The 12,477-nt window shown below is 42.7% G+C and overlaps 1 protein-coding gene and 1 long non-coding RNA gene across 2 annotated transcripts; one reads left to right on the forward strand and one right to left on the reverse strand.

Moving 5' to 3' along the window:
* Window positions 1–161: 161 nt before the first annotated feature.
* Window positions 162–1,968, reverse strand: LOC116401981. Its single transcript, XR_004214321.1, has 4 exons — window positions 1,409–1,968; window positions 1,241–1,314; window positions 1,103–1,158; window positions 162–396 (listed from the first exon to the last, which is right to left on the reverse strand). It is a non-coding gene; the product is annotated as an uncharacterized LOC116401981 (long non-coding RNA).
* A 9,723-nt stretch (window positions 1,969–11,691) lies between these two features.
* On the forward strand, window positions 11,692–12,069 carry LOC116402077. The gene has a single exon (XM_031880875.1). It carries the CDS (start codon window positions 11,692–11,694, stop codon window positions 12,067–12,069), a length of 378 nt encoding a protein of 125 aa, XP_031736735.1.
* The last annotated feature ends 408 nt before the right edge of the window (window positions 12,070–12,477 follow it).

A 12,477-nucleotide genomic window follows, 5' to 3' on the forward strand; every position in this document is an offset into this window, starting at 1 on the left:
AGAAAAATCAAAAGTACTCAAATTCACTTGGGAAAGGCATAGACAAACAAAAAGACCCTACACATCATCTGTAACGATCCAACTTTTTACCTAAGTCGAGGTCATTAACTTTTGACAAAAGACCTTGGTTAAATAAAATTTAAAACCTCAAAAGAACGAAATTTATTTTGTTTGTTTGGGCCCCAGTTTTAAATTACTAAAATTCACGTGAAAATTTAAAACTAAAATGTTTCGAATCCTTGAATACTTTAAAACCTCAAAATTTCTAAACAGTCTCACGTTCGAATACAAATAATACAATAAATCACCAAGCGGAAGCAAAATTTTAAAGTGTCCCCTGTGGCGTTCACGCTTCCTTTCTGCCCCTCGCCGGTTTGCCGCCTTTATTACCTTTGGCTGAAAAATTAAACATAAGGAGGGTGAGTATAAAAATACCCAGTAAGAGACCCTCTACTGGTCCCGTCAGGGGAAAATAAATTGTTAACATTCTATTGGGACACCCTGTACAGTCGCAGTCTTGTGATCCCGTAGGATGCACATTTCAGTCTAACGCCCCGAGGGACGTACATTTCAGTCTAGTGTTCTGCAGAAACACATATCAGTCTAATGCTCCCGAAGGATGCAGAATAATTGGTGATCCCGTGGGACACCTACAAAGCACACATCCCAATAAAAGCTAACAATTTTTCCCCTCAGTCCATTCTAAACAATCATCTTATTCGAATTTAGCTCAAGGCCAGTCAGAAGCACGTCAGTACATCAGTGAACAACTAAACAATCATAACATCCACTTTAGTCTACAAGGACACAACCACGACATTTCCTCAATTCACAGAAACACAATCATAACCATATATCATATATTCAGTCAAACGACAATCTACCAGTTCCACCCTACGTTTATGCAAGAAACATCTATAACTTTCAGTCATTCAACATCCATATGTGTAAAAATACATATCCAGTCAGTCACAGCATGCACTCAATACCAAATCCACATCATTCCATACATAAATATATCTGTCTTTCCCAGTTAAACACAATATACACTAAATTCCAATTTAACCATAATTGTAGGTGAGCCCAGTAGAAAGTCTCTTACCTTAACTCAAAGTTTTATGCAAACCCCTTGGTCGAACTAACTTTAACAATTACAACCTAGACATGAACAAAGAGAAATCAACATCTTTCCAAGTAGGTTCAAGTATCTAAATCACCCATGTGTGAATTTAGCACTTACCCAGTTAGTTAGTGGAGGAACGCACCCACTCCAACTATAGAGAATTTCAAAGATTTACTAGCTTCAAACAGTACCTACAAGAAATATTTATCCAACCAATTAACCAACCCCATAGCTCGTTACTTTCAATGCAAAAAAACCAACGAAACCTAAAATTCTCATTCTTACCACAACTACCCAAAACAAGCAGAAACGACAACGAAGAAAAATTGGAGTTGGCACGAATACACTGGAATGGAGAACCAACAGTAGCTATTTCACGGTCGACGGACGAAGGATGCACCACGGCATACCACGGCGTGCAGCTGTCGGATTGTGAACGAAGGCAGGGGCAACCAAAACGTCAATTTGGCTTCATCAAACGATCAACAGCTCGCGAACAGAGTGATTCGTGATGGAGAGACGGCGTACGGCGTGCAGCTGTCGGATTTTGAACGGTCGCCAACCTTACAGAAACGAAGCCTAGGGTTCGGCCATATTTGGTTTATTGGAGACAAGAACAAGATGCAACGCCAATGAGTCTACAGATGGATGGCGCGCAAGATCAAACGCGGTAGAACCTTCGGTCGACGACTTCGTGAATCGGAGAAGAAAAGAAGAAGAAGAACGATGGTGTCGATTGGAGGGTGGTCAGTTGAAGGTGCGGCTAGAGGTAGGGCATGGGGAAGAGGAAGAGAAAAAGATGGGGGAGGGGTCACGCGAGAGAGAGAGGAAGAGAGAGAAATTTTAATTTCTTTTTCTTTTTAAATTATTAATTAATAGTAATAACATTATATTATTATTATTGTTATTATTACATTTTCATCCTTCACTTCTTTTCTTTTCCAAATAATCAAATTTCTCTTCCCAAGCCTAAAGAAACAAAATAACACTCAATAAAATTTAAAATCTTAAAAATAGAGCAATCTGGTTAAAAATCAAATAACTTAGAGTTCGGGGTTTTACATTCTTCCCTCCTTAAGAAACTTTTGTCCTCGAAAGTTCTAATCGTGAAATAACTCTGGCTAACGAGTTCTCATCTCTTCTTCTCGCTCCCATGTCGCCTCTTCAATTCGATGATTCCGCCACAAAACCTTTACTAATGGAATGCTTTTATTACGAAGCATCTTTACCTCTCTAGCCAGAATCTCCACATGTTGTTCTACATAGCACAAATGCTCATCAATCTCCAAGGGTTCATAGTCCACTACATGAGATGTATCGGCCACATACTTCCTCAACATCGAAACATGGAAAACATTATGAACTGCAGAGAGAGATGGTGGTAATGCCAAGCGATACGCCACAACACCAACCCTCTCTAAGATCTCAAATGGTCCAACAAAACGAGGACTTAACTTCCCTTTCTTCTCAAAACGCATAACACCCTTCATAGGTGCTACCTTCAAGAATACCTTTTCTCCCACATCAAACTTAAGGTCTTTTCGCCGTACATCTGCATAACTCTTCTGTCTACTCTGCGCTGTTTGCATACGTGCTCTAATCTTTTGAATAGCCTCATTAGTAGACCGAACCAATTCAGGTCCCATCAACCTCTGTTCACCAACCTCACTCCAACAAACAGGGGTTCTACAACATTTACCATACAAAGCCTCAAATGGTGCCATACCGATGGTAGCCTGGAAACTGTTGTTATAAGCAAACTCCATCAAATGTAGATGAGAGTCCCAACTACCTGGAAACTCTAGAACACAAGCTCGTAGCATATCCTCTAAAACTTGGTTCAAACGTTCAGTTTGACCATCAGTCTGTGGATGAAAGGCTGTACTGAAATCTAATCTCGTACCCATAGCAGTCTGAAGTCCCTTCCAAAACTTGGAAGTAAACCGTGCATCCCTGTCAGAAACAATCGATACAGGCACTCCATGCAGTCTCACAACCTCAGTTAAATACAACTGTGCCCACTTACTAGCAGTATAAGTGGATTTCCCTGGTACAAAATGTGCCGATTTCGTAAGCCTGTCTACGACAACCAAAATCACTGTGAAACCCTTCAGGGTCTTAGGCAGCCCTGAAATAAAATCCATCGACACATTCTCCCACTTCCACTCTGGCACACTTAAAGGTTGTAACAAACCTGCTGGTTTCTGTCTAGGTGCCTTAACCTGCTGACATACTAGACACTTACTAACGAATTCCGCCACTTCCCTTTTCATATTCCGCCACCAATAAAATCGTTTTAGATCCTGATACATTTTCGTGCTACCAGGATGCATGGAAAATGGGGAATTATGGGCTTCATCTAGTAAGTCAATCTTAACTGCACTGTTCGCTGGCACACACAAACGTCTCTCAAACATCAATCCACCATCAGAGGATATGGAGAACTCATCAGTCTGCCCTGTTCCAACAAGGCGACGTCTCTCCATCAAATAAGGATCACTACTCTGAGCATCAACAATCTTCTGCCTCAGAGTCGGTTGCACCGTTAATTGAGCTAACTGTGAGGTGACTCTCCCCACAGATACTGCAATCTCAGCTCTCTCCAAGTCTCGATGTAATGGTACCTGTCTAGTAATGAGTGCTGCCGAATGTGATACTTTTCTACTAAGAGCATCAGCCACCACATTCGCCTTACCAGGATGGTACAATATCTCACAGTCATAATCCTTTACCAACTCGAGCCACCTTCGCTGTCTCATATTCAACTCCTTCTGAGTGAAGAAGTACTTCAGGCTCTTATGGTCAGTAAAGATTTGTATCTTTTCACCGTACAAATAATGTCTCCATATCTTCAATGCAAAAACCACTGCTGCCAACTCCAAATCATGTGTGGGGTAGTTCTGCTCGTGACTCTTCAACTGACGAGAGGCATAAGCAACCACCTTACCTTTCTGCATCAAAACACAACCCAGTCCTTTCTTGGAAGCATCACTGTAAATCACAAAACTTCCGGATCCATCTGGTACTGTAAGGACCGGTGCAGTAACTAACCTTTGCTTAAGGTTCTGAAAACTATCCTCGCAAGCTGGACTCCAAACAAACGGAGTTCCCTTCCTTGTCAACTGAGTCAAGGGAGTAGCCAAACGTGAAAAATCCTCCACAAACCTCCGGTAGTACCCTGCTAAACCCAGAAAACTACGAACCTCACTAACTGTAGAGGGTCGAGACCAACTGGTAACCGCTTCTATCTTTGCAGGGTCTACAGAAACTCCCTCACTGGAAACCACATGACCAAGAAAAGCCACCTGCTTCAACCAAAATTCGCACTTAGAGAATTTAGCATAAAGTTTATTGACTCGAAGAGTCTCTAACACTTTATGTAAGTGTTCCTCATGTTCGGCCTCAGTCTTGGAATAAACCAAAATATCATCAATGAAGACTATCACAAAAGTGTCTAAGAAATCCTTAAACACCCTGTTCATCAAATCCATAAATATTGCAGGTGCATTAGTCAAACCAAAAGACATTACTATGAATTCATAATGTCCATACCTCGAACGAAAAGCAGTCTTAGGAATATCACGGTCTCTAATCCTCAACTGGTGATAACCTGACCGTAAGTCAATCTTAGAGAACACCGTGGCTCCCTGTAACTGATCGAACAAATCATCGATTCTGGGTAAAGGATATCTGTTCTTGATTGTTACTTTATTCAACTCTCTATAGTCAATGCAAAGACGCATCGACCCATCCTTCTTCTTCACAAACAATACTGGTGCACCCCAAGGCGACACACTAGGTCGAATAAAGCCTTTGTCAAGCAACTCCTGTAACTGTACCTTCAGTTCTTTCAACTCGGCAGGAGCCATCCTATAAGGGGCTCTAGAAATGGGAGTAGTGTCTGGCTCCAACTCAATGGCAAAATCAATCTCCCTATGTGGCGGAAGTCCTGGAAGATCTTCTGGAAACACATCTGGGTATTCTCTTACCACAGGTTCTGAAGTTAAAGAAGTCCCATCTTCCCTAGTATCCACCACACTTGCCAAGATACTCTAGGTACCCTGGTTGAGCAGTTTACTAGCTTTCATAGCTGAGATTACTTTAGGCAGTACTACTGTTCCTACCCCTTTGAATTTAAAGCTAGATTCGGTAAGGGGACTGAACACAACCTCCTTACGAGAACAATCAATACTAGCATGATTAGTAGCTAGCCAATCCATACCTAAAATTACATCAAAGTCACGCATATCTAATACCAACAAGGTTACGTCCAGCACACGACCAGCTATCTCAATTTCACATGCTTTAATCTTTTCCTTAGACAACATAATTTCTCCAGACGGTGTAGACACTGACAAAACATAATCTAAGGGTTCCACCTCTAAGCATGCATGCGTCACAAAAAGCGATGAAATAAATGAATGAGAAGACCCTGAGTCAAACAAGGTCAAGGCAAAATGCCCTAACACTGGTAATGTACCTGTCACCACTGTGCCGGCCTTCTCTGCTTCTGATCTATTAGTGGCAAAGATTGTACCCCGCTGTGGAGGTCCTGCTCCCTGACTGCTCTGTCCAGCCCCAGTAGATCTCAAGCGACATCGATCAGCCATGTGTCCCTCTTGCTTGCACTTATAACAGACTCTCGTTCCCATCAAACAACGACCCAGGTGGCGTTTCCCACACGTATTGCATAGTGGCTTCTCTCTAGTAGTGTCTCCTGCCCCACCAGAACTCTGCTGGAAACTGCGAAAAGGATCGCCTGGTCTCAAGTTCCTCTGAGGAACTCCCACAATTCTCTGCTCTGCTTTCCTCTTCTGACCAGACGACGTTCCCTTATCAGAACTCCTTGCCTGAATTTCGTCCTTCCCAATACTCATATCCACTGCCAGACGCAGCGCTTCAGCCTGGGTAGTGGGCTTTAATGCTCGCCCAAAGCCTCTAATCTCATCTCTCAATCCTTTGACAAACCTCTCAGCTCTAGCCTGCTCATTACCAACAAGTTTAGGGGCGAAGCGGGACAGCATATCAAACTCCTGGTCATACTCCTCAACTGTCATGTGTCCTTGCTTCAATTCCAAGAATTCCTGGCTTTTGGCGTCTCTAAGGTTAGCCGAGAAAAACTTGGTATAGAAGCAGTCTTTAAACTGATTCCAAGTGATCTGTCTCACATCTCCACCTAACATACGTATCGTAGTCCTCCACCAAATAATACCTCTGTCCCTCAGAAGAAAAGCAGCACACTGAACCCTATGCTCCTCTGGACATCTCATGTAAATAAATATGGTTTCCACATAGAACAACCACAACTCAGCTTTAGTAGGATCCTCCAGTGACCCATCAAACGTCTGAGGGTCATATTTCCTAAAGTCTCTCAAATGTTTCGCCTCAGCAGAAAGCTGGTTCGGTAGTATCTGTGGCTGTTGTGCAGCCAATCCTTGTGCAGGAGGGGTTGCTGGTACAGGGGGAACCACAGGTGCAGGCGGAACAATTGGTGCAGGTGGAACTGCAGGTGCCTGCTGGTTCTGAGCTATAGCCGTCATAAGCTCCGTGAACCTCTGCTCCATGTGAGCAGATAGTGCAGCAAACTCAACGTGAGTCACGGGTGCAGCAGGAATTCGCTGTTCAGCTTGACCCTCAGTAGGTTGATTACGACCTGCTCCTCTACCCCGGCCTCTACGACCTCCTCTACGAACACCTCTCTTTGGCGGCATAATTCCTATTATTCACCAACAACACTCTTTTTTTAAAAAAAGTCTTAATCATAAGCATAAAGCAAGTCTTTATCGTCATGCAATCTAGTTTAATTTAGGCAAAGTCATGCAAATAAACCATACATATAAGCATAAAGCATACCTGACGAGAGACGAAGGGTCGCGTTAGCCATAGGGACACAAAAACATAGACTTACAAGTTTTGAGGTTTAGAAATTTTGAGACTGTATTCAAACGTGAGACTGTTTAGAAATTTCTAAGTTTTAGGTTCTGTAGACTGACTTACGATGTAAGTCTATGTTTTTGTGTCCCTATGGCTAACGCGACCCTTCGTCTCTCGTCAGGTATGCTTTATGCTTATATGTATGGTTTATTTGCATGACTTTGCCTAAATTAAACTAGATTGCACGACGATTAAGACTTGCTTTATGCTTATGATTAATATTTTTTTAAAAAAAGAGAGTTGTTGGTGGATAATAGGAATTATGCCGCCAAAGAGAGGTGTTCGTAGAGGAGGTCGTAGAGGTCGAGGTAGAGGAGCAGGTCGTAATCAACCTACTGAGGGTCAAGCTGAACAACGAATTCCTGCTGCACCCGTGACTCACGTTGAGTTTGCTGCACTATCTGCTCACATGGAGCAGAGGTTCACGGAGCTTATGACGGTTATAGCTCAGAACCAACAGGCACCTGCAGTTCCACCTATACCAGTTGTTCCGCCTGCACCTGTGGTTCCCCTTGTACCAGCAGCTCCACTTGCACCAGCAGCCCCTCCTGCACAAGGATTGGCTGCACAACAGCCACAGATACTACCGAACCAGCTTTCTGCTGAGGCGAAACATTTGAGAGACTTTAGGAAATATGACCCTCAGACATTTGATGGGTCACTGGAGGATCCTACTAAAGCTGAGTTGTGTGCGTTGTCCTCTGTGGAAACCATATTTTAATTACATGAGATGTCTTAGAGGAGCATAGGGTTCAGTGTGCTGCTTTTCTTCTAAGGGACAGAGGTATTATTTGGTGGAGGACTACGATGCGTATGTTAGGTGGAGATGTGAGACAAATCACTTGGAATCAGTTTAAAGACTGCTTCTATACCAAGTTTTTCTCGGCTAACCTTAGAGACGCCAAAAGCCAGGAATTCTTGGAATTGAAGCAAGGACACATGACAGTTGAGGAGTATGACCAGGAGTTTGATATGTTGTCGTGCTTTGCCCCTAAACTTGTTGGTAATGAGCAGGCTAGAGCTGAGAGGTTTGTCAAAGGATTGAGAGATGAGATTAGAGGCTTTGCGCGAGCACTAAAGCCCACTACCCAGGCTGAAGCGCTGCGTCTGGCAGTGGATATGAGTATTGGGAAGGACGAAATTCAGGCAAGGAGTTCTGATAAGGGAACGTCGTCTGGTCAGAAGAGGAAAGCAGAGCAGAGAATTGTGGGAGTTCCTCAGAGGAACTTGAGACCAGGCGATCCTTTTTGCAATTTCCAGCAGAGTTCTTGTGGGGCAGGAGACACTACTAGAGAGAAGCCACTATGCAATACGTGTGGGAAACGCCACCTGGGTCGTTGTTTGATGGGAACGAGAGTCTGTTATAAGTGCAAGCAAGAGGGACACATGGCTGATCGATGTCGCTTGAGATCTACTGGGGCTGGACAGAGCAGTCAGGGAGCAGGACCTCCACAGCGGGGTACAATCTTTGCCACTAGTAGATCAGAAGCAGAGAAGGCCGGCACAGTGGTGACAGGTACACTACCAGTGTTAGGGCATTTTGCCTTGACCTTGTTTGACTCAGGGTCTTCTCATTCATTTATTTCATCGCTTTTTGTGACGCATGCATGCTTAGAGGTGAAACCCTTAGATTATGTCTTGTCAGTGTCTACACCGTCTGGAGAAATTATGTTGTCTAAGGAAAAGATTAAAGCATGTAAAATTGAGATAGCTGGTCGTGTGTTGGACGTAACCTTGTTAGTATTAGATATACGTGACTTTGATGTAATTTTAGGCATGGATTTGCTAGCTACTAATCATGCTAGTATTGATTGTTCTCGTAAGGAGGTTGTGTTCAGTCCCCCTACCGAATCTAGCTTTAAATTCAAAGGGGTAGGAACAGTAGTACTGCCTAAAGTAATTTCAGCTATGAAAGCTAGTAAACTGCTCAGCCAGGGTACCTGGAGTATCTTGGCAAGTGTGGTGGATACTAGGGAAGATGAGACTTCTTTAACTTCAGAACCTGTGGTAAGAGAATACCCAGATGTGTTTCCAGAAGATCTTCCAGGACTTCCGCCACATAGGGAGATTGATTTTGCCATTGAGTTGGAGCCAGACACTACTCCCATTTCTAGAGCTCCTTATAGGATGGCTCCTGCCGAGTTAAAAGAACTGAAGGTACAGTTACAGGAGTTGCTTGACAAAGGTTTTATTCAACCTAGTGTGTCGTCTTGGGGTGCACCAGTATTGTTTGTGAAGAAGAAGGATGGGTCGATGCGTCTTTGCATTGACTATAGAGAGTTGAATAAAGTAACAATCAAGAATAGATATCCTTTACCCAGAATCGATGATTTGTTCGACCAGTTACAGGAAGCCACGGTGTTCTCTAAGATTGACTTACGGTCAGGTTATCACCCGTTGAGGATTAGAGACAGTGATATTCCTAAGACTGCTTTTCGTTCGAGGTGTGGACATTATGAATTCATAGTAATGTCTTTTGGTTTGACTAATGCACCTGCAGTATTTATGGATTTGATGAACAGGGTGTTTAAGGATTTCTTAGACACTTTTGTGATAGTCTTCATTGATGATATTTTGGTTTATTCCAAGACTGAGGCCGAACATGAGGAACACTTACATAAAGTGTTAGAGACTCTTCGAGTCAATAAACTCTATGCTAAATTCTCTAAGTGCGAATTTTTGTTGAAGTAGGTGGCTTTTCTTGGTCATGTGGTTTCCAGTGAGGGAGTTTCTGTAGATCCTGCAATGATTGAAGCGGTTACCAGTTGGGCTCGACCCTCTACAGTTAGTGAGGTTCGTAGTTTTCTGGGTTTAGCAGGGTACTACCGGAGGTTTGTGGAGGATTTTTCACGTTTGGCTACTCCCTTGACTCAGTTGACAAGAAAGGGAACTCCGTTTGTTTGGAGTCCAGCTTGTGAGGATAGTTTTCAGAACCTTAAGCAAAGGTTAGTTACTGCACCGGTCCTTACAGTACCAGATGGATCTGAAAGTTTTGTGATTTACAATGATGCTTCCAAGAAAGGACTGGGTTGTGTTTTGATGCAGCAAGGTAAGGTGGTTGCTTATGCCTCTCGTCAGTTGAAGAGTCACGAGCAGAACTACCCCACACATGATTTGGAGTTGGCAGCAGTGGTTTTTGCATTGAAGATATGGAGACATTATTTGTACGGTGAAAAGATACAAATCTTTACTGACCATAAGAGCCTGAAGTACTTATTCACTCAGAAGGAGTTGAATATGAGACAGCGAAGGTGGCTCGAGTTGGTAAAGGATTATGACTGCGAGATATTGTACCATTCTGGTAAGGCGAATGTGGTGGCTGATGCTCTTAGTAGAAAAGTATCACATTCGGCAGCACTCATTACTAGACAGGTACCGTTACATCGAGACTTGGAGAGAGCTGAGATTGCAGTATCTGTGGGGAGAGTCACCTCACAGTTAGCTCAATTAACGATGCAACCAACTCTGAGGCAGAAGATTATTGATGCTCAGAGTAGTGATCCTTATTTGATGGAGAGACGTCGCCTTGTTGGAACAGGGCAGACTGATGAGTTCTCCATATCCTGTGATGGTGGATTGATGTTTGAGAGACGTTTGTGTGTGCTCAGAGTAGTGATCCTTATTTGATGGAGAGACGTCGCCTTGTTGGAACAGGGCAGACTGATGAGTTCTCCATATCCTGTGATGGTGGATTGATGTTTGAGAGACGTTTGTGTGTGCCAGCGAACAGTGCAGTTAAGATTGATTTACTAGATGAAGTCCATAATTCCCCATTTTCCATGCATCCTGGTAGCACAAAAATGTATCAGGATCTAAAATGATTTTATTGGTGGCAGAATATGAAAAGGAAAGTGGCGGAATTCGTTAGTAAGTGTCTAATATGCCAGCAGGTTAAGGCACCTAGACAGAAACCAGCAGGTTTGTTACAACCTTTAAGTGTGCTAGAGTGGAAGTGGGAGAATGTGTCGATGGATTTTATTTCAGGGCTGCCTAAGACCCTGAAGGGTTTCACATTGATTTTGGTTGTCGTAGACAGGCTTACGAAATCGGCACATTTTGTACCAGGGAAATCCACTTATACTGCTAGTAAGTGGGCACAGTTGTATTTAATTGAGGTTGTGAGGCTGCATGGAGTGCCTGTATCGATTGTTTCTGACAGGGATGCACGGTTTACTTCCAAGTTTTGGAAGGGACTTCAGACTGCTATAGGTACGAGATTAGATTTCAGTACAACCTTTCATCCACAAACTGATGGTCAAACTGAACGTTTGAACCAAGTTTTAGAGGATATGCTACGAGCTTGTGTTCTAGAGTTTCCAGGTAGTTGGGACTCTCATCTACATTTGATGGAGTTTGCTTATAACAACAGTTTCCAGACTACCATCGGTATGGCACCATTTGAGGCTTTGTATGGTAAATGTTGTAGAACCCCTGTTTGTTGGAGTGAGGTTGGTGAACAGAGGTTGATGGGACCTGAATTGGTTCGGTCTACTAATGAGGCTATTTAAAAGATTAGAGCACGTATGCAAACAGCGCAGAGTAGACAGAAGAGTTATGCAAATGTACGGCGAAAAGACCTTAAGTTTGATGTGGGAGAAAAGGTATTCTTGAAGGTAGCACCTATGAAGGGTGTTATGCGTTTTGAGAAGAAAGGGAAGTTAAGTCCTCGTTTTGTTGGACCGTTTGAGAGCTTAGAGAGGGTTGGTGTTGTGGCGTATCGCTTGCCATTACCACCATCTCTCTCTGCAGTTCATAATGTTTTCCATGTTTCGATGTTGAGGAAGTATGTGGCCGATACATCTCATGTAGTGGACTATGAACCCTTGGAGATTGATGAGCATTTGTGCTATGTAGAACAACCTGTGGAGATTCTGGCTAGAGAGGTAAAGATGCTTCGTAATAGAAGCATTCCATTAGTAAAGGTTTTGTGGCGGAATCATCGAATTGAAGAGGCGACATGGGAGCGAGAAGAAGAGATGAGGACTCGATATCCAGAGTTATTTCAGGATTAGAACTTTCGAGGACGAAAGTTTCTTAAGGAGGGAAGAATGTAACGCCCCAAAATCGAAGGTAATTTATGTTAAGAAAATTTTTCGATTTGTACAAGATTTATTGTTTTGAAGAAAATATGTGGAAGGGGGGAAGAAGATTTGAAAATGTGGTAATATAATTATATATATATTTATTTAGCGTGGATTGGTATTAGATATATTGTTAGATACACTTGAAATGTTGGTATATACGTTAAATCTAATGTTGATATGTAGTTCATGTCAATGTTTAATACACTCATGTGATCTTATATCTTAAGTACGATTGATACACTTGAAATATTATGTTTATAAAAGAAAATATTTTATGCTTTATTTCAAATGTGAGTTATAGCTGATGATTGAACGTGTAGTGTCGTTATATATAAT

This window comes from Cucumis sativus, chromosome 2 (genome assembly GCF_000004075.3).
Source record: "Cucumis sativus cultivar 9930 chromosome 2, Cucumber_9930_V3, whole genome shotgun sequence".
Lineage (NCBI taxonomy): Eukaryota > Viridiplantae > Streptophyta > Magnoliopsida > Cucurbitales > Cucurbitaceae > Cucumis > Cucumis sativus.